The sequence below is a fragment of the Schistocerca gregaria genome, chromosome 10, assembly GCF_023897955.1.
Source record: "Schistocerca gregaria isolate iqSchGreg1 chromosome 10, iqSchGreg1.2, whole genome shotgun sequence".
Taxonomy (NCBI): Eukaryota; Metazoa; Arthropoda; class Insecta; order Orthoptera; family Acrididae; genus Schistocerca; species Schistocerca gregaria.
This window is the reverse complement of record NC_064929.1, coordinates 118,823,536-118,845,332: the sequence shown is the minus strand read 5'-3', so window position 1 is coordinate 118,845,332 and position 21,797 is coordinate 118,823,536. Positions and strand designations below refer to the sequence as shown.

At 41.7% G+C, this 21,797-nt stretch overlaps 1 protein-coding gene across 4 annotated transcripts in view; it reads right to left on the bottom strand.

Moving 5' to 3' along the window:
- The window catches only part of LOC126293454 (uncharacterized), a 146,291-nt gene that overhangs the window by 45,155 nt on the left and 79,339 nt on the right, over positions 1-21,797 (bottom strand). For all 4 annotated transcript variants that reach the window (XM_049986696.1, XM_049986697.1, XM_049986698.1 and 1 more), the window contains one exon: positions 9,923-10,295. In XM_049986696.1, the coding sequence (XP_049842653.1) occupies positions 9,923-10,295 (373 nt within the window). The remainder of the gene's footprint in view (positions 1-9,922; positions 10,296-21,797) is intronic.

Genomic DNA, 21,797 nt, shown 5'->3' with positions numbered 1-21,797 from the left:
AGGAGGATATAAGATGAAGATCAACAAAAGCTAAACGAGAATAACAGAAAGCAGTCAAATTAAAACGGGTGATGCTGAAGGAATTAGATTAGGAAATGAGGCACTTAAAGTAGTAAAGGAATTTTGCTATTTGGGGAGCAGAATAACTGATGATGGTCGAAGTAGAGAGGATATAAAATGTAGACTGACAATGGCAAGGAAAGCGTTTCTGAAGGAGAGAAATTTGTAAACATCGAGTATAAATTTAAGTGTCAGGAAGTCGTTTCTGAAAGTATTTGTATGGAGTGTAGCCATGTATGGAAGTGAAACATGGACGATAAATAGTTTGGACAAGAAGAGAATAGAAGCTTTCGAAATGTGGTGCTACAGAAGAATGCTGAAGATTAGATGGGTCGATCACATAACTAATGTGGAAGTATTGAATAGGGTTGGGGAGAAGAGAAGTTTGTGGGACAACTTGACCAGAAGAAGGGATCGGTTGGTAGGACATGTTCTGATGCATCAAGGGATCACCAATGTAGTACTGGAGGGCAGTGTGGAGGGTAAAAATCGTAGAGGGAGACCAAGAGATGAATGCACTACGCAGATTCAGAAGGATGTAGGTTGCAGTGGGTACTGGGAGATGAAGAACCTTGCATAGGATAGACTAGCATGGAGAGCTGCATCAAACCAGTCTCAGGACTGAATACCACAACAACAACAACATGACATCAGTTTTACATCATTATTTGAAACAGCCAACCTCTGGTGGTATTAAGAGTAGATAGGTAGAATGTGATACACTGCAACAGGTTATGAGGGTTTTATATTTATCCATACACAGACATTATTTGCAAAATAAATTTATTCCCACAGATATCAGATGTGACTGTATATTGTAAAATGATTATAGCTGTTAAATTCTAGCTTGTTTATATAGTAATGAATTTCTGAAATTTACTGAGAAACATTGGCTAAACTCAGTTCGTTTGTTTAACATGTTTTCAGAAAAAATTCACTGCGAAGCAGTGTTTCTAGTTGCCATAAGAGATTGAGTTTTATCTGGGTTTTTTTCCTATATCGATCACAGTTAGGCTGTTGTGAACGCCATTTAGTGTGTGTCTGGCCAAGTACATAATGTTAGCTATTGAAAACGTGAGTGCGTTGTTTGTAGTGTGTGTGGAAAGTTCTTCCTTTTTTGCATATGTAGAAGTCAGGGGTACTAATGTACTGTAATTTGCACATTTCACTATGCTCCAATACTAAGGTGTTTATATCAACTGTGAGGCAACTGGTGACTTAGTTTGTTCTTTGTTGAGAAAGATATTTTTATTGCTAAGTAAACTGGCAATTTTCCCCACTGCCTGATTAGGGAATCTTGTACTCTAGAAGGAAATTTTCACTTTGCAGGCAACTGTGCACTGATGTAAAACTTCCTCACAGATTGAAACTGCATGCCAAAAAGGCAAAGGTGCTGAGTTAGGGTCTCAGTGTGGCACACATTTTAATCTGCCGCTAAGTTTCAAATCTGGTAGTGTTTCAAGAGGCTGGAAAAAATGAAACAAGGCCAAAAAGTATTTATAAAATTGGCTTTGAATTGACCATTGTCTGCAAATAGCAGATAGCCTAGCACAGAAAATAATGTGCAGGAGTTCAAGTGTCGAGGTGCAGTTTCACACATTGAGTTCTGCCAGTGGTTTCTGAATCATGTGGAACCAGGTGTTTTGGATCACGGGTATGTCTTCAGATGAGGCCTGATTCAGCTTGTCAGTATACGTGAAGACAAAGGACATGCACCAACATTCATCTGAAAATGCCCATCAGTATAGTAATTTGAAGAGCTATTTCATACTGCCAAGTTTGGATTCTGGTGCATAACATATTGCGTTCACTAGATCGTTAGGTGATTCTTTCAGAAAGTGTTAATGCTAACAGGTATGTCCAGAAACTGTTATAACCATAGGCAGATCAACAGAAGTTCGAACATTGCATGGATATTTTCAGCAAGAGAAAGCAACAGCACACAACACCTTGACAACCTTGTCACATCTACATCTGCATCTACATAGATACGCCACAAAGCCACCATACTGTGCATGGCAGAGAAGACCATGTACAACAACTTCTCATTTCCTATCCTGTTACTCTTGCAAATAGCATGAGAGAAAAACGACTACTTATATACCTTGGTATGAGCCATAATTTCCCATATCTTATCTTCATGGTCTTTACACATTGTGTATGTTGGCAGCATTGGAATTATTTGTTAGTCAGCTTCAAATGGCGGTTCTATAAATGTTCTCAATATCTTCTCTTGAAAAGAATGTCACATTCCCTCCAGAGATTCCCATTTGAGTTCCTGAAGCATCTCTGTAGCACTTACATACTTCTCGAACCTACTGGTAACATATCCAGTCACCTGACTCTGAATTACTTTGATGTCTTCCATCAATCAGACCTTGTATGGATACCAAACACTCAAACATTATTCAAGAACATGTTGCACCAGCATCCTACGTGCAGTCTCCTTTATAGGTGAATCACTCTTTCCTAAAATTCTCCCAATAAAGCGAAGTCGACCAATTGCTTCCCTATTGTATCCCTCTATCAAAAATTTTAATAAATGTTCATTTATTTAAAAAATCAAATAACTAATAAATGTTTTCCTTGTAAATAAGTTCTGTAGAACCTCATCTATCCATAAAAACGAATGAAATTTTCCTTAAAACATTTCAACTGTAAACATTTTAATTTTTAACAATCTACATTTTTCCTGCATAAATAAAAAGTAAAAACACGTACACCAAAACTAAGCTATTTCAAAACATATAAAATTACTGCAAAGGAAAATGTGGTCTAGTTATGTAGTTTTAGAAAATTATTGTAAACGAAAAGGTTATTCAAATGGATCTAGACAAGATCTCTTGGAATTTATTGATTATTTTAATATGAAAGAAATGAAGAAGAGAGAACCTAGATATAAAAATATAAAGGAAATTCGATCAGTTTGTAAAACAAAAATTTTACAGAATTATTCCAGACTTAAACTTAATCGATCTTACTCTAAATCTTTTTGACAATATTAACAATAACGATACCAAATAGAAGAAAAATTTTCAAAAGAACTTCATGAAACCTCTAAATTGAAAAAAATAATAAATTATTCTAAGCTTAATAACCAACAATTATCCAAGCTTAGCTAACAATCTGAGGACAATATTACTAATAACAATAACTAATTGAATAAAAATTCTTTACATCATTGTAAAATCTGGAAAACGAGAAAATTAAAAAAATATTCTAAACATAATCAACAACAGTTAATCGCTCTTATCGAAAAATGACAATTATCTTCAAACACTTCTGGTACATAAATACCAAGAAATTAAACAAAAAAACTATCAGAAAAAATTGCGTAGTTATAATTTTCTAGATGATGATGAATTTTTTTAAAATACCTAAGTGAATTAAGAGAAAAGCTTCTGTTTCTAATTCTGGAATATTAACATCATAAGTTAATAATGTTGATAAGATTATTGAACCACAATAATTTTTTAATCAAATTAATTCAGAAGTATCACTAAATTTGAGAATAATGAAATACAAAGAAGAGTGATTTAAGCTAGCATGACATTTAGTGGAACTTTAAAAGGTAAGACGAAAACTGATAAACTGTCTACTAATCTCGCAAAAAAAACGATTTAGAGAAACAACATCATATTTCAAAGGTGAACAATTAGATTTAATAATTAACAAAGGCTTTTATCCTTTTTATGAATATATGTATTCTGAATAAAAATTACAAGGATCAAAATTACCTAAAATGTATGATTTTATTTGAGACTTAAAAAATTCAATTTTTGATGGCGATTATAGTTGAGCAAAACTAAATTGGAAAAAATTCAATATTTCAAATTTAGATGAATTTACAAGTCTATATAAGAAATCTGATATTTTAATACTAGCAAACATTTTCGAAAATTCTAGAGAAACATGTATTAAGTCTTATAAAGTTGATTCAACTTGGTATTTTACTGCATCTGGATAACCTCGGGACTCTACATAAAAATTCAGAAAAATTCAGATATGATTTAAGGGCAATTTTATTTCTTGAAAGAAATTCGAGAAAATATCAAAAGGTATGCAAAATCGAATAACAAATATATGAAAAATTCCCTTATTTGGCTGCTGATCATTTATATCGTTGACAAAGTTTCAATTTTTACCACTTTAAGATTTCGAATGATTAAATCGAAAATGTTTTAATTCTGAAAAACTATGTAAACATCAGATGATAATAAATATGGTTATGTTTTAGAAGTTGATTTAGAATACTCAAAACAATTATGGGATTTACATGAGGATTTAGTCTTAGCAAGAGAAGGAGGTAATAAATTATTAACAACATTAAATAATAAAGAAAAGTATGTTTCACATTATAGAAATCTTAAACAATTTTTAAATATTGGATTAAAATTGAAGAAAATTCATAGAATCTTGTCAATTCAATAATCAGATTTGTTGAGAAAAAACTTTGATAGTAATACACAAATAAGAAAAAATGCAGCTAACGAATTTGAAAAAGATTTTTGTGAACCAGTTTACATTTGAATGAGTATTACAGATAATTCAAATATAAAAATCTACGATTTTCATTATAATACAATTTAACGAAAAAGGGTGGAAACTATTGAATTAGTTACATGTATATAGATTCTTTTATTTATGCCAAAAAAACCGAAGGTTTTTATGAAGCTATGAAACCAATAAGAAAGGAATTTGAAACAAGCCATTTTTCAAAAAAAATTTATGGAATTCCAAAAGTAACGAAGAAAGTTTTATGAAGGATGTAAGACGCAAATTGTAGAAAAATAATCTTAGAAGATATTAGGTTAAGATCGAAGATGTATGCTTATGAACTAGAAAATCAAGAATATAAAAATATAAAAACATCTGTCTACCTCTTGTAAAGTAGTCTAACTATATCTTGATTTTCAAGAATGAAATCATCAAAAACTACAACTAAATTATTGTCACATTCATGTAACAGCATAATTTTATCATTTATTTTCAATAAAAGTAGTAATTTTTTCATTAATTTCATCTTCTAACTTTTCACACTCTTTCATAAATTATTGACATTTGGCTGACCTAAAGTTTTTGAATAAAGAGCAATTAATTATTTTTATTTCAGTTTAACCATCCGAGAGCTAGGTCTAGAAATCTGCAGCCAAGGCCGTCACAAAGTCGACAAAGCCTTTGGTTGGGAGTCTCTGCCGGTCGTTGTGGCCGAATGGTTCTAGGTGCTTCAGTTTGGAACCGCGCGACCGCCATGGCTGCAGGTCCGAATACTGCGTCAGGCATGGATGTGTGTCATGTCTTTAAATTAGTTAGGTGTAAGTAGTTCTAAGTTCTAGGGGACTGATGACCTGAGATCAAAAGTCCCATAGTGAAAATGTTCAAATGTGTGTGAAATCTTATGGGACTTAACTGTTGAGGTCATCAGTCCCTAAGCTTACACACGACTTAACCTAAATTATTCTAAGGACAAACAAACACATCCATGTCCAAGGGAGGACTCAAACCTCCACAGGGACCAGCTGCACAGTCCAGGACTGCAGCGTCCTAGACCATTTGGCTAATCCTGTGTGGTGGTCCCATAGTCTTCAGAGCCATTTGAACCATTTGAGACTCTCTACTCAGCTCCAGAGCAAAGGAACCTGACTCTGGGAACAATGCAGCAAATTGCGAGTTCTGCTTGCACCCTCAGTGCAAGGCCAGCAGTCTTCACCACTTTCGTGGGCCGCCTGTATGATCACCTTAGAACACATGCAAGAGGTGTCGTTGGTGCCAACGTGGGCCACAATATGCAGACAACTGCACCGGGCACGCTCGGTAGCCGCAGGCAAGCCTACCTCTACAACTCAGATGAGGCCCTCCTAAACAGACGTATTGAGTGCACATTGGCTTTCTTTCAAGCGCTGAAAACTGTCTGCCTAGGGGGCTCCATGATGCGTCTAACAGTGGAGGTCCCAGGAGCTAGTACATGCCAGCCCCCGTGTGTCTGCTCGGACCCTGCCGAAGGAATGGCCACTTGTCCACTCTCAGGATGAATGGGCGAGACCAGTCTCCACAATGGTCCTCAGCCACGAGTGACACAAATGCGAATGCTTTAACACCCCCCATGGCTGCAAGAACAGATCTGCCGTGTCAGGTGCACCAGTAGGTGCCTCGGAAGCAGAGCCTGTGGTCAAAGCAAGCAACACCTGATGTGTCCTATCTGATGCACCAGTTTCTGCACCACCACTGCATCCTGAGGCTGCAGCCTGAAGGTGACAGACTGTAGGCTCCCCCTGTCGGAGGTTGGAGTCCTTCCTCAGGAATGAGTTAGTTTAAGTTAGATTAAGTAGTGTGTAAGACTTGGTGCTGACGACTGCAGCAGTTTGGTCTCACAGTAACTTACAACCACTAACCATAGCCAACAGCACATTCTACTGTTCACACACTGCAGCCAGCACCTCCTGCCTCTGGACGCAGTGTGCACACCTCCTAACCATCCTAGAAACACTAACTGAAGAAGAAAACTATAGAAGTAAACAGAATTCTAGGTATGCAACTTGATACCCTGCTGATGTGCCACCAATGGACACATATGCGCTACTGAGTTATGCAGTGGCTGTTCAGTGAGCAACAACTGTACTATTCCCCGAACGAATTTACACTTTCAAAATGGCGTGATTAAACAACTTAATCAGAAGAACACACACGAAATTTAATAAATACACTGCGATGCAAGACACAGAAAAGGATGAGCACTTAACTTGCCACATCTTTAGTAGTATAGCAGCTACACGCTGCAGTCTGCATGCTGTGTTCGGTGGTGACAGGACAATCAACAGAGGCACGTTTGTCTCCTAACCACTTTGATCGCCTGATCTCTCTCCAACTGTGGCGCAAATTGGAGGGTCAGATCTACATCTACATCTACATCTGTAATCCGCAAGCCACCTGAAGATGTGTGGCGGAGGGTATCTTGAGTACCTCTATCGGTTTCTCCTTCTATTCCAGTCTTGTACTCTTCGTGGAAAGAAAGATTGTCGGTATGCTTCTGTGTGAGCTCTAATCTCTCTGATTTTATCCTCATGGTCTCTTCGCGAGATATACGTAGGAGGGAGCAATAAACTGCTTGACTCCTCGGTGAATGTATGTTCTCGAAACTTCAACAAAAGCCCATACCGAGCTACTGAGCGTCTCTCCTGCAGAGTCTTCCACTGTAGTTTATCTATCTGTAACGCTTTCTACTAAATGATCCTGTAACGAAGCGCGCTGCTCTCCGTTGGATCTTCTCTATCTCTTCTATCAACGCTCTCTGGTACGGATCCCACACCGGTGAGCAGTATTCAAGCAGTGAGTCAACAAGTGTACTGTAACCAACTTCCTTTGTTTCCGGATTGCATTTCGTTAGGATTCTTCCAATGAATCTCAGTCTGGCTTCTGCTTTACCAACCTTCCATCTTAAATCACTCCTAATGCCTACTCCCAGATAATTTATGGAATTAAGTGCTTCCAGTTGCTGACCTGCTATATTGTAGCTAAATGATGAAGGATCTTTTTTTCTATGTATTCGCAGCACATTACACTTGTCTACATTGAGATTCAGTTGATATTCCCTGCACCAATCGTCAATTCGTTGTAGATCCTCCTGTACTTCAGTAGAATTTTCAATTGCTACAACCTCTCCATACACCACAGCATCATCTGCAAAAAGCCTCAGTGAACTTCCGATGTCATCCACCAGATCATTTATGTATATTGTGAATAGCAACGGTCCTATGACACTCCCCTGCGGCACACCTGAAATCACTCTTACTTCGGAAGACTTCTCTCCATTGAGAATGACATGCTGCGTTATGTTATCTAGGAACTCTTCAATCCAATCACACAATTGGTCTGATAGTCCATATGCTCTTACTTTGTTCATTAAACGACTGTGGGGAACCGTATCGAACGCCTTGAGGAAGTCAAGAAACACAGAATCTACCTGTGAACCCGTGTCTGTGGCCCGCAGAGTTTCGTAGACGAATAGTCCGAGCTAGGTTTCACACGATCGTCTTTTTCGAAACCCATGCTGATTCCTACAGAGTAGATTTCTAGTCTCCAGAAAAGTCATTGTACTCGAACACAATACGTGTTCCAAAATTCTACAACTGATCGACGGTAGAGATATAGGTCTATAGTTCTGCACATCTGCTCAACGTCCCTTCTTGAAAACAGGGATGACCTGTGCCCTTTTCCAATCTTTTGGAACGCTACGCTCTTCTAGAGACCTACGGTACACCGCGTACTCTGTGTAAAATCGAACTGGTATCCCATCAGGTCTAGTGGCCTTTCCTCTTTTGAGCGACTTTAATTGTTTTTCTAACCCTCTGTCATCTATTACGTAGTCAAATAATCATCAAACACTGGGAAATCTGCAGTGGAGCATTGCTACTGACCCTCAGGCAGGACTGATATAGTTCAATTCATTTATCTTGGCGGTTCGCGCATGCCCGCCCAGACGCGGGAGATTGCTGTGTTGCCAGTTGCACACGACGCACGATCCAAGAGAAGCACCGCCATAGTATAGCATAGTTCGCAAACTTACGTTTACGGGAGAGCTCGCATTTTATGAAATAAAGCGACCATGGCCGCATTAACCCTTTGGCTGCTACAGAGACGTGCTCCCAACATTCCGCACGATTTTGTCATACTGCACTGCTCGCCTGTGCAGACACATGCTGTTTCGACGGCTTTCACACGGTTTATCATTCGATTTCACAATAACGATTAGGCCAAAAAAGTTTATTTTTACTCATGTTCTTGACTGATACGTTCCCCCCATAAATAACTTAATTATGTTTCGAAGTTCCACACAGTTATTGTGCACTATCAGATGTAGTAAATCATTGCACGAAATTTTGAAGAGTTTGCAGAGGTAAATGTCTATAGCGTATGCTTTCCGTATGGTCGATATTAGTTGCCACTAGAAATTTCAAAAAATTACTTTCAAACGCATAAAGCTCATGAAGTAATACACTTTGAAATTGTTTTTAAATAAAGAAAATATTTGGTACCGAACGAGGTTTGAAGTCAGAACCTTCCACTTTGCAATCGTACACTTTAACCATTTCGCTATCACAGCTCATCAATTAATACATTTCCCAGAGGACTTTAAGTATCACGCGAAATACCAACAAACACGGTTGGTATGATTATGAATTACTCACGCTTCGTCGAAGTACAATAGGAAATAAACAATTACCGCCGTTCTTTATTGCCAAAAAGCGGTTAGTGAGAATGATACAAACACCTTTCCTTCCCATCACCTGAATTAGGAGGCTTATTGCTTGTTTGGTTTAATTAATTAATAGAATATGAAGCAGTTGGTATAAAGAATGCTTTTTCCAAACTTACTGTAAATGAAAGTCTGCTATCAAGACATTGCTTTTGTTCAATTACTTTATTTATGACTGGACGTTTCTAAAACTGAAGACACTCGTCCGTGCTCTGCAATGCAGTCGAGCTCTGGAAACGTCGTTCTCTGTTCATTGGCTGACTGTGTTTTGTGACGTCAGATGTGCAGGACGAACGTAAACTCGGGCGCCATCGTAAATGACGCGCACTTTAGGTGTGTCTTACGGTATGGTAAACCGAGCACAATGCTGGAACGACATCACTGGTGGCCACTGTCAGCATCTTCTGTGATGCTCATTAACAAGGATCAATCCTGCATCAAGGTCACTCTACATACTTCCCTGCTCATTTTCAGGCTGCACAAACTGTACTACCGATGCGGTCCCTTATTTTATTGGACACTTTGAAAAATGATTGTACTGTATTGTGGTTGTTTTGATGACTGATGAACGAGGAAACATTCTGGGAAGCACACGGTCAGACTTCTCACCTGATTCCCTGCTGAGTCGCAGTGGGTGGCGCCGTAGTGAATGGACTCCCCCGGAGCCAGCCCTCGGTTCTTCTGGCGGTTTCGCCCACGGTAGGCCACCTGGAGGGTACGTGGAGCACTCAGGCGTCTCCCCCTCCCCGTGAGCACGCTGGCACAGGTGGATGGCTGGCAGCTCCCCACCATCGGGTGGACTCTCACGCTGTATGGGTGTGACGAACCCCGTGGGCACAGGTACCACATCCTCGTATTCGTGCTCTTCAGCACTGGTCCTGCTCCGTCCGAGGCTCCAAAAAGGTCTGAAGCAGTGGTGGCTGGCACGTGGGGACACAAGCGTCGCGCCCTGGGAAACGCGCTGCAGCTGTCCAGCGCCCACCTGCAGGTCACACTACTACTTCAGTCGTCTGCAGGCTTTTGCGGTCCTTGTCGCTGAAGGGAAAACCTTCTAGGTAGTTGGGCCAAGTCGTGCTGCTCTTTTGTTTCTTGTTATACAACTGACGTTTCAGCCTCTCTGCAGCGGTTATCTTCAGGATGTGCTGGTGTTCCACAATAGCTCATGTGGAATTGAATTTCTTCTTAGACAGTCGATGTTTGAGTCCTCTGCTGGGGTCTTGTTGGGAATCTCCTGCTGTTCTACATTAACTCACGTGCAAGAGCTGAAGATCCTGAAGATGACCAGAGCTGAGAGGGGGAAACGCCGACTAAGTAAGAATAAAAAGACCAGCATTATGTGGACCAGCAACGAAGAAGGTTTTACCTGCAATGCTGCTATTTGTGCAGCAATTTGTGTGAAGTACCATCTGTGGTGTGCGTACTGTAAGACCTTCGGTACACACACCATCAGATTATTTGACTTGTTGCTCTAAGGAAGTAGGCGTCAGCAATATATCTTGTGGTCTTATCTCCTGCCGTTAGGTGAGATGATAGAAATGCCACTTGCACACTTCGAGTAGCAGGTTGATGGTGACTAACTTTAACAGAACTTGATTAATTTTCACATACATTTATTTTCATGGCTATGTACAGGAATATGATCATCTTCTTAGGTGCAGACTGAAACTTGACTATAGACTGGTACAGACTAATACAGACTGGTGCAGACAAATGCAGACTGACTAATGGGAGATCTGTACACCCATTATAATACCTCGCATGTTCAGGTATCACTGCGTGAGTGTGATCCGCAAGGAGAAAAGGTTCTACATTAGCAGCAATCTCATTGGCTGCGTCACATATTAATACGCGGATCGGCGGAAGCAGAATTTGGCCCGTCTCTAAGGCAGCGCCATCTCGTAGTGCGGAGACGGACGAGCGCTGCGCCTGCGCTGTTGTGCTTAGCGGGGTGCGCTCTAGTGGGAAAGTTGTGTACGCGCTGACTACGCGGAACTATGTACACAACACCATCACTTAATGTGCAGGGTGGCTATAAATAAACTTTTGCTACTTGAGTCAATGTACAAGGGGCAGTCAAATGAAACGCAGTCCTTAAGGAAACAGTAACGATTTTATTAACTCAAAAATGTATTTATGAATAGTACATGTACTAAAAAGTAATCGCCTAAAATATTGGTGCCATGATCCCATTGAGACACTAGCCGGTCGATTCCATCCTCGAAGAAGCTAGTAGACTGCTGTCAGATCCAAGCCTGGATCCAGCCACACACTTCGTCGTCCATTTTGAACCGATGTCCGCGAATAGCTTGTTTTAGAGGTCCAAACGCATGAAAGGCACACTGTGAAAGGTCAGGACTGTACAGTGTATGTTCCAACGTTTCGCATCGGAACTGCTGCAATGTCATCTTCAGCGCATTGGCTGCGTGTGGGCTGGCATTATCGTGATGGAAGGATAACACCATTGGACAAGATGCCTCGTCGATTCGACTTTATGGATCGTCTAAGGTCTTTTAAAGTGGCTTGATAACGCTGGACAGTGACTGTGGTTCCGCATTCCAGGACCTCGACAAACAGTGGGCTTTTGTGGTCAGAAAAGAAGGACATGATGACCTTACCAGAACTAGTGTGCATGGCTTTTAAATTCTTTGGAGATGGGGAAGTTGCATGTTTCCACTGCTTGCTCTGGCGCTTGCTTTCCGGCTCAAAATGGTGACACCATGTTTTGCCACGTGTGACAGAAAGCCGTATTCCTCGTCACGATAATGTTGCAGATGATTCCAAGACAGCGCCGATCGAGTGTTACGCAATTAGGCGGTCTGTTGGTGGGGAACCCTCTGCGCACAGATTTTTCGAAAGTTCAAGCGTTGATGCACTATGGTGTGGCGGTACCCAAACTAACCCAGTAACCGATGGCGATTCTGCAGTTGTCCAAGACTAAAGCATTCACTTCCTCAACCGTTTCCGGTGTGATGACACGATGAACCTATCCAGGATAAGCATCGTCTTCCTGTGACTAGCTTCTCTCAAAGAATCGTTTGCGTCATTTCACAAGACTTGAACGGCTCACACTGTACTCACCGCACACAGCCATCATCCGTCGATATACACTACTGGACATTAAAATTGCTGCACAACGAAGATGACGTGCTACAGACACGAAATTTAACCGACAGGAAGAAGATGCTGTGATATGCAAATGATTAGCTTTTCAGAGTATCCATACAAGGTTGGCGCCGGTGGCGACACCTACAACGTGCTGATATGAGGAAACTTTCCAACCGATTTCTTAAACACAAAGAACAGTTGAACGGCTTTGCCTGGTGAAACGTTATTGTGATGCCTCGTGTAAGGAGGAGAAATGCGTACCATCACGTTTCCGATTTTGGTAAAGGTCGGATTGTAGCCCATCGCGATTGCTGTTTATCGTATCACGACATTGCTGCTCGCATTGGTCAAGATCGAATGACTGTTAGCAGAATATAGAATCGGTGGGTTCAGGAGGGTAATACGAAACGCCGTGCTGGATCCGAACGGCCTCGTATCACTAGCAGTCGAGATGAAAGGCATCTTATCCGCACGGCTGTAACGGATCGTGCAGCCACGTCTCGAGCCCTGAGTCAACAGATGGCGACGTTTGCAAGACGACAGCCATCTGCACGAACACTTCGACGACGTTTGCAGCAGCACGGACTATCAGTTCAGAGACTACGGTTGCGGTTACCCTTGACACTGCATCACAGACAGGAGCGCCTGCGATGGTGTATTCAACGACGAACCTGTGTGCACAAAGGGTAAAACGTCATTTTTTCGGATGAATCCAGGTTCTGTTTGCAGCATCATGATGGGCGCATCCGCGTTTGGCGACATCGCAGTGAACGCACATTGGAAGCGTGTATTCGTCATCGCCATACTGGAGTATCACCCGGCGTGATGGCATGGGGTGCCATTGGTTACACGTCTCGGTCACCTCTTGTTCGCATTGACGGCACTTTGAACAGTGGACGTTACATTTCAGATGTGTTACGACCCGTCGCTCTACCTTCATTGGATCCCTGCGAAACCCTACATTTCAGCAGGATAATGCACGACCGGATGTTGCAGGTCCTTTCTGGACACAGAAAATGTTCAACTGCTGCCCTGGCCAGCATGATGTCCAGATCTCTCACCAACTGAAAACGTCTGGTCAATGGTGGCTCGTCACAATACGCCAGTCACTACTCTTGGTGAACTGTGGTATCGTGTTGAAGCTACATGGGCAGCTGTACCTGTACACGTCATCCAAGCTCTGTTTGACTCAATGCCCAGGCGTATCAAGGCCATTATTACGGCCAGAGTTGGTTGTTGCTGCTTACTCGCCTGCGTGTTCGGTAGTGGGCGATAACTTCTCTTTGGCGTGAAACCACATTGTCGTTATGCAACATCAAACGGTACGCAGATATCAGTCTCTCTACCAACAGATGGCTCCACTATCCCCGCAGTTACGTGTAAGGCAAAGGTAGACGCACTGACCAGATTTCATTTCCATGACCCCAATAAATGGCCAACTATTTACTGTGTGGGTATCCAACTTTACTGGAACGATGTTCAGACTGTGCGCTGCAGGATTTTTTTGTTAGTAGCGATAATGACGGGACTTCCCATTATGCGCCAGTACTGTTATAGTGACGTAGGGCTGAAACACACGAGTGTCAGTCTACATTACAGTTGCAGACGGTCAACAAGGGTCTGGACAAGATGAGCAGGTCTTTACTCATAAAGCAGCCTCATCAAAGCAACCGCAATGGTGCTGTTGCTCTCTTCTCGAGTATTGGCGCAACAAAGGAATACGGAGACGTCCTCTTTGCACTCTCGGCTTGGAAAACATGATTTGGAAGTTAGAATCAACAGGCGATTTCCGAGTAGCTCCTGGGAGAAGCTGACAGTCAATTGCGTAACGAATTGTTGAAGACGCTGCGGTTGTCAGGGCTGAGTGAGCTGGACGCAATGTGTAATCTTCACACATGCCGTGTCTCTCTATTCTATTCAATGCCTATCCGGTTCGGATGTCGGCGATCATGATGGCTATCTTCTCTTGCCCGTAGCAACAAGCAATAGTTCTGTTGAAGACATATCGAACCAACTTCTAAGGTTGTCAGACCAAGACATTCATCTAGTTTCAGAACATCTTTTGCTGTAGCTTTTCTCATGAAGTATTTTTTGTAGTAAATCATATCTATTTGTATTCCGCGTGGTATGTCCTAGATACTGTAACTTTCGGCATTTCACTACCTTGATTAATTTAGGTGTCGTGTTCACTCTTCTCAAAACGTCTACGTTTGGCACCCTCTGGATTCAAGGTGTTCTCACGATCCGCCCATAAAACCAAAATTCAAAGGCGTCCAGCTTCTTCTCCATGTTTTTATTTATGGTCCATGTCACTAATTCGTGTAGGACAGAATATACACAGCCGTGCAAAAGACTGATTTTTGTCCTCATACTTAGGTTATGGCATTTGAAGACAGCACTTCTCGCTTTCCCGATGCGATCCTTGATTTTATTCTGCGTTACCCCAATTTTCATTTATTATGGTTCGAAAGTATGTATATTGCTGGATGTAAGGTCCGCTACGCAAAACACCGTTTTTTCCAAGTTCTCAAACATGTTTCAGCACCTCAGTGTCGTCATCAGTGGATTTCTGTTTTATGTAATCTCTAATGTGAACATTTTTACTAAATGATTACGAAATTACGGGAATATAGTTGAAACAACAATTTGTTCCGTTTAGTTAATATGTTTACACTCGGTCTGCATAGTTTTTCTGGACGACTTGTGTATTATTTATCACAGGTAGCTTGACATCTGCAACCAAACGGTGTTGATGAGAAATTTTGTTGGGAGTTAACCTATGCTTTAAACGCGATTTAGTTTGTCGCGATATTTAGCGCCCATATTCGTTTTTACTTACGTTTTTGTGTGGGAAGCCCTTGTTTCTCAGAATCCTGATGAGGTTTTGTGAAGCACTTGCAAATATAACACATATTTTGCAAAATATGGTAGTAAAAGCACTGCACATCACCAAAACACAGTGCAGTCGTGGTTGATGTGTGATGTGTGTCCCAACCTAGTCAGTGTTCATTTGTTCACCAGTTGGGGCTAAATTTGAAATTTGTTTACAAACACAAACACACACATATATATATATGTATGAAGATAAGAAGCGTACAGAACACACACACATATAGTGTGAGTCACCTAACGTTACCGCTGGACATATTTCGTAATCCACATCAAATACTGACGAATCGATTCCACAGACCGAACGTGAGGAGAGGGGCTAGTGTAATTGTTTAATACAAACAAGTGATTTCCCTAAATCACTCCAGGCAAATGCCGGGATAGTTCCTCTGAAAGGGCACGGCCGACTTCCTTCCCAATCCTTCCCTAATCCGATGAGACCGATGACCAGGCTGCCTGGTCTCCTCCACAAACCAACCAACCACCCAAACCATACAAAAATCGCCGGAAGTATGTTTTTTAACACAAACCTACGTTTTTTTTAAATGCAACCACGTTAGTTTTGTTAGCACATCTGAACATATAAACAAATACGTAATCAGTGCCGTTTGTTGCATTGTAAAATGTGAATTACATCCGGAGATACTGTAACCTAAAGTTGACGCTTGAAACCTCCGACGTTCAGTTGCGTGTTGCAACAAACACGGGCCACGGTCGGCGAGCAGCATCTGCAGGAACATTATGACCGTGTTTACGAGTGTGGCTGTAGTGCACTGTTGTGGTTTGGTCTAGCTGTCGCAGTGTCCGCGTGTAGCGCTTGCTGCTGTTGTTATTCTGCATTCGTCTCCGCACGCAGACCAACTGTAGTTACCACACGTCTGTGATAGTGTAGTGTTGTAGGAACTGTGACCATGGTGTATTCGTACTCTGAAAAGGCGGACATGATACACATCTGTAGCGAGTGTCGACAAAATGCAGGTGAAGCCTGCAGGGTGTATGCAGAACGGTACCCGGACAGAGAGCATCCAACGTGCCGCACATTGCAAAACATCTACCGCCAACTGTATGCAACAGGTATGGTCGTAGCACGCAAACGGGTCCGTAACAGGCCCGTCACAGCAGAAGCGGGTGCAGTTGGTGTGTTAGCTGCTGTTGCCATGAACCCACACATGAGTACACGGGACACTGCGAGAGCCGGTGGACTGAGTCAAAGGAGTGTCATGCCCATACTGCATCGTCACCGCTTTCACCCGTTTCATGTGTCGCTACATCAGCAATTACATGGTGATGACTTTAATCATCGAGTGCAATTCTGTCAATGGGCATTAACAGAGAATGCGTTGCAGTTCTACCTGTTTACCGATGAAACTGGTTTCACAAACCACGGGGCAGTGAGTCTACGGAACATGCATTACTGGTCCGTGGACAATCCTCGCTGGCTCAGACAGGTAGAGCGACAGCGACCGTGGACTGTAAATGTATGGTGCGGAATCATTGGCGACCACCTCATTGGTCCTCACTTCATTGCAGGGGCCCAAACAGCTGCAACATACATCGCGTTTCTACAGAATGATCTGCCAACGTTGCTCGAAAATGTCCCACTGGAAACGCGTCGACGTGTGTGGTATTAGCATGATGGTGCACCTGCACATTCCGCAATTAACACTAGGCTGACCCTTGACAGGATGTTCGACGGACGTTTCATAGGACGCGGAGGACGCATAAATTGGCCAGCCCGTTCTTCTGATCTTACACCTCTGGACTTCTTTCTGTGGGGTACTTTAAAGGAGAATGTGTACCGTGATGTGCTAACAACCCCAGAGGACATGAAACAACGTATTGTGGCAGCCTGCGGCGACATTACACCAGATGTACTGCGGCGTGTACGACATTCATTACGCTAGAGATTGCAATTGTGTGCAGCAAATGATGGCCACCACATTGAACATCTATTGGCCTGACATGTCTGGACACACTCTATTCCACTCCGTAATTGAAAACGGAAACCACGTGTGTACGTGTACCTCACCCCTCATGGTAATGTACATGTGAGTCAGTGAGAAAGACCAATAAAAAGGTGTTAGCATGTGGACGTAATGTGCTGCTCCAGTCTCTTCTGTACCTAAGGTCCATCACCGTTCCCTTTGGATCCCTACGTAATTCGGTGCTCTCCGATACACACGATCGAACAGCGGAGGAGTGGTACTCAAGCGTCAACTTTAGGTTACAATATCTCCGGACGTAATTAACATTTTGCAATGCAACAAATGGCACTGATTACGTAATTGTTTATATGTTCAGATATGCTAACAAAACTAACGGGGTTCTATTTGAAAAAAACGTAGGTTTGTGTTAAAAAAGATACTTCCGTGCATTTTTTTATATTTTGTATTAAACAATTACACTAGCCCCTCACCTCACGTTCGGTCTGTGGAATCGATTCGTCAGTATTTGATGTGGTTTACGAAATATATCCAGCGGTAATGTTAGGTGACTCACCATATATATATATATATATATATATATATATATATATATGTGTGTGTGTGTGTGTGTGTGTGTGTGTGTGTGTGTGTTTGTGTTCTGCACGCTTCGTAGCTGTTTGTTTAAGTGGTGTTCCTTTAGTGTGTAAAATGGTGTGCCCTTGCACAGTGTAGTATATTCATTGTTTAAGAACGTGGAAAAAACGGTGTTATGCGTAACTGGCGGACCTTACATCCAGCAATTTTAACTGCAAACACAAAAAACGCAAGGAGCTCCAAATCCAAATGATGGGGATGTATATTGTTATACCCTTTCTATAGTTCTTTGGATTATGACTAACTTTACTCCTGTAATACTTTCGTTAATTACTACCATGAGATATGTCCTTGTGGTGTTTATTTCAAGCCCATACTGACTGCTGACTCTTACAATTCTACCCATTAGTAATTCTAACCCCGTCATAGTGTTAGCAACTGCAATAGTATCATCAGCCTGTCACATGTTGTTTAATCTTATTCCGTTTATAACAATTCCTTGTTCTACTTCTTCCAGGGATTCTCTGAATATGAATTGTGAGTATATATTAAACAGTATGCATGACTGGATACATCCATGTCTTTCTCCTCTGAGAATGTTGACTGCATCGGTGTGTTCTCCATCATGACGCAACGCCATTGTATTCTAGTACAGTTTCTTGATGATTCTTTTCCATTTCTCCATTCCAATATTTTTCAAAATCTCCATCCATCTGTCATATTTTACTCTATCAAGTGACACTGTGTCACTACAGATAAATATTCCATGGTCCACCATTCGAAAAATGCCGAGAACAATTGTGAAATGATATCTCTAGTGTGGTTCCAGGCTGTCGTGGATGTAGATGTTCCATCAGACTGAGCAATGTTTGTAACTTTGTAACATGGAACGTAAGCATGGTACACAATTAAGAAATGTTACCTTCTGATGTGGAAAGTAAAAGTGTTTCTTTCAATGGTTTATTTGCTATTTCTCTTCTGCGTGTCATTACAAATGCTTCCACAAAGTTCCACTGCCCTATGATCACTCGTTTTTCGTAGGGGGCCTTCAAGTAACAAAAGTTTAATTATAATTTTCCTGAATTAAGTGCACAATACGAAATGTCAAAAAGTTCATGCATTCTTTGAAAAAACTTTTATAGGAAAATAGAAGTAACAACAATTCTGTAATCTCTCTTAACATCTATGCCCTTGATCTATGTACATGTACATCGTCACTTCATAAACAACTGTTAAGTGTGTCGTAGAGGATACTTCCTATTGTACCACTTATGTTGTCTTCTTCCCATTCCATTCGCCATTCCAGTGCTCAGGAAGAGTGACAGCTTTTGCTCCCGATCCATACTGGAGGGATATATATGGGGTTGTACTGTAGAGCATGTCCATGAATTAAGTATATGTTTTGTAGAAATACATACTCTATGACGAGGTTGTATATAGTAGATCATTGGTAGTACATTTAACATATTTTGTGTGTACCTTATTGCCTGATATCACTCAGTAATCTCATGCTAACAATTAAACCTGTGTGTTATTGTTTACAGTGTGAACGTGCATGAAGTTTACCATGGAAAAGAAGGTAACTATTGTGACGTGGACACTATAGAAGTCATCATATGACGACATTCGTACGCAAATTCCCTCACAATGGTCCCACTGATAAAAAACCCACACACTGGTAAACAAGCTCAGGAGCACTGAATTGCTGGCAAGGGAGACCAAACAATGACGTTAGTCAACTCCAAAGAAAAGATTCAAGCCATCAGGACATCCACTGTAATGAGTCCAAAATTAGTGAGGTGTCTGTCAGTGAAATTGAACATATCACATTCTACTGTACACAATGTGTTGAGGTTTACCCTTCAGAGAAAGAGGTACCACCCTCAAGTTTTCCACAGTCTGCATGAAGAAGTTTTTGCAGAGAGTGTAGCCATAGACCTGGTCATTGCACATAGATGATGATGATGATGATGATGATGATGATGATTGGTTTGTGGGGAGCTCAACTGCGCTGTCATCACCGCCCATACAAAGTCTCAATTTTTACACAGTCCAATTTTCCTCACAGTCCAAACTAGCCACTCTCACGAATGATGATGATGACGATGATGATGATGAAATGATGAGGACAACACAGCCAGCCGGAGTGGCCGAGCGGTTCTAGGCGCCACAGTCTGGAACTGTGCGACCTCTATGGTTGCAGGTTCGAATCCTGCCTCGAGCACGGAGTGTGTGATGTCCTTAGGTTACTTAGGTCTAAGTAGTTCTAAGTTCTAGGGGACTGGTGACCTCAGAAGTTAAGTCCCATAGTGCTCAGAGCCATTTGAAGCACTTTCTTTACGACAACACAAACACCCAGTCCCCAGGCAGAGAAAATCCCCAATCCAGCCGGGAATCGAACCCAGTATCCCGTTATCCAGAGGCAGCAACGCTAGCCACTAGACCACGAGCTGCTGACATTGCACATGGAGAGCACAACAACTTGAATCGCATGTTATTCAGCGATGAAGAGACCTTCCACTTTTGTGGAAAGGTTAACAGGCATAACAGCATATCTGTGCTGACACACCACCAGTGGTAAATGTTGATGTCTTGTAAGACTCTCCCAACGTTAATGTTTAGATAGTCCTCATGTGTGACAAGGTTTACTGAAAGTTTTTCTTCGCTGAAAAAGCCGTAAATGGAGCAGGGTACCTAGATATGCTTATAAATTTTCTGCTGCCACAGCTTATCCAGGATGGGCATAGGGATACTGTTTCCACAGATGTTCACACATTTCTGAGTTCACTTTTCCCTGGGAGATGGGTTGAACGCGCAGGCCCCTTGCCGTGGGCAGCACATTCCCTTAACTTACGCTGTTGGACTTTCTCGTGTGGGGATTTATCAAAGGATGTGTGCTCACCTGGTACATCGCCACACTTCAGGAGCCCAAGAACCGCATTGCTCAACCTGCTGGTGCCATAACACCAGTAATGTTTCAGAATGTGTTTCGCAACACTGCTAAAAATGGGAAGTGTGTCGTGACATTGATAGTGAACACGTTGAAGGTAATCACTTATAAACTGATACCATAGCAACTTCCAAATACCATCAGTGTTTTTAGAAAATAGATATTTAATTTCTGGACACCCAGTATATCTAGTTTCCTCACTTAGAGCTCATTCTTTAAATTCGTACATAAGATTTTAAGAATATAGTTTGCATCTTGAGGTGTCTGTCAGTGCAGTTCTGTCAGCATGTGTGTGGCACACTCTCATGGGCCAAATAAACCTGTGACAGTTCATACTACCCTGCTCTGTTTACGCTCAATATCCCCTGTTAGTCATGTATGGAATGGTTCCCACACATTTCAGAAATATTCTAGGATGGTTCAGGCGAGTGGTTTGTGAGGAATGGCCTCTGTAAACTGGTTTTATTTCCCTAGTATTTTATCAATAAAAAATGAGGGTATGGCATTGGTGGCTGGGAGACCCCTCACTGGGCGGTTCGGCCACCGCTCCACAAATTCTTTAACGCCACTAAGGCGACTTGCGAGTGAATGAGGGTGAAAATGATGAAAGACACACAACACCCAGTCCCAGGAATCAAACCCGCGACCCGGTGCATGGGAAGTGAGAACGCTACCGCAAGACCACGAGCTGCGGACATTTTACCAATGAGTCAAAGTCTTTCACCTACTTTAACTACAGCTAAGCTTATGTGTTCTATTGCATATCCCTTCAAATATACAAATATTCCTACAAATTTACACATAACTTTCAAACTATTGCCTGCAACAACATGAAACACACATTTTAACAGGAATCTCGTGAGTAACACGTCGCTCCTCAACTGCTGTGGCTACACATTCTGCGCTAATGGCCAAATAGACGTCGAATCCTCACAAAACTTGTGGATTTTTCTGAATCTGTGCAGATTCCTTCTGAGGTTCTTCGTTTTATCATAAAACATTATAATTTTAAAGCTTAAGA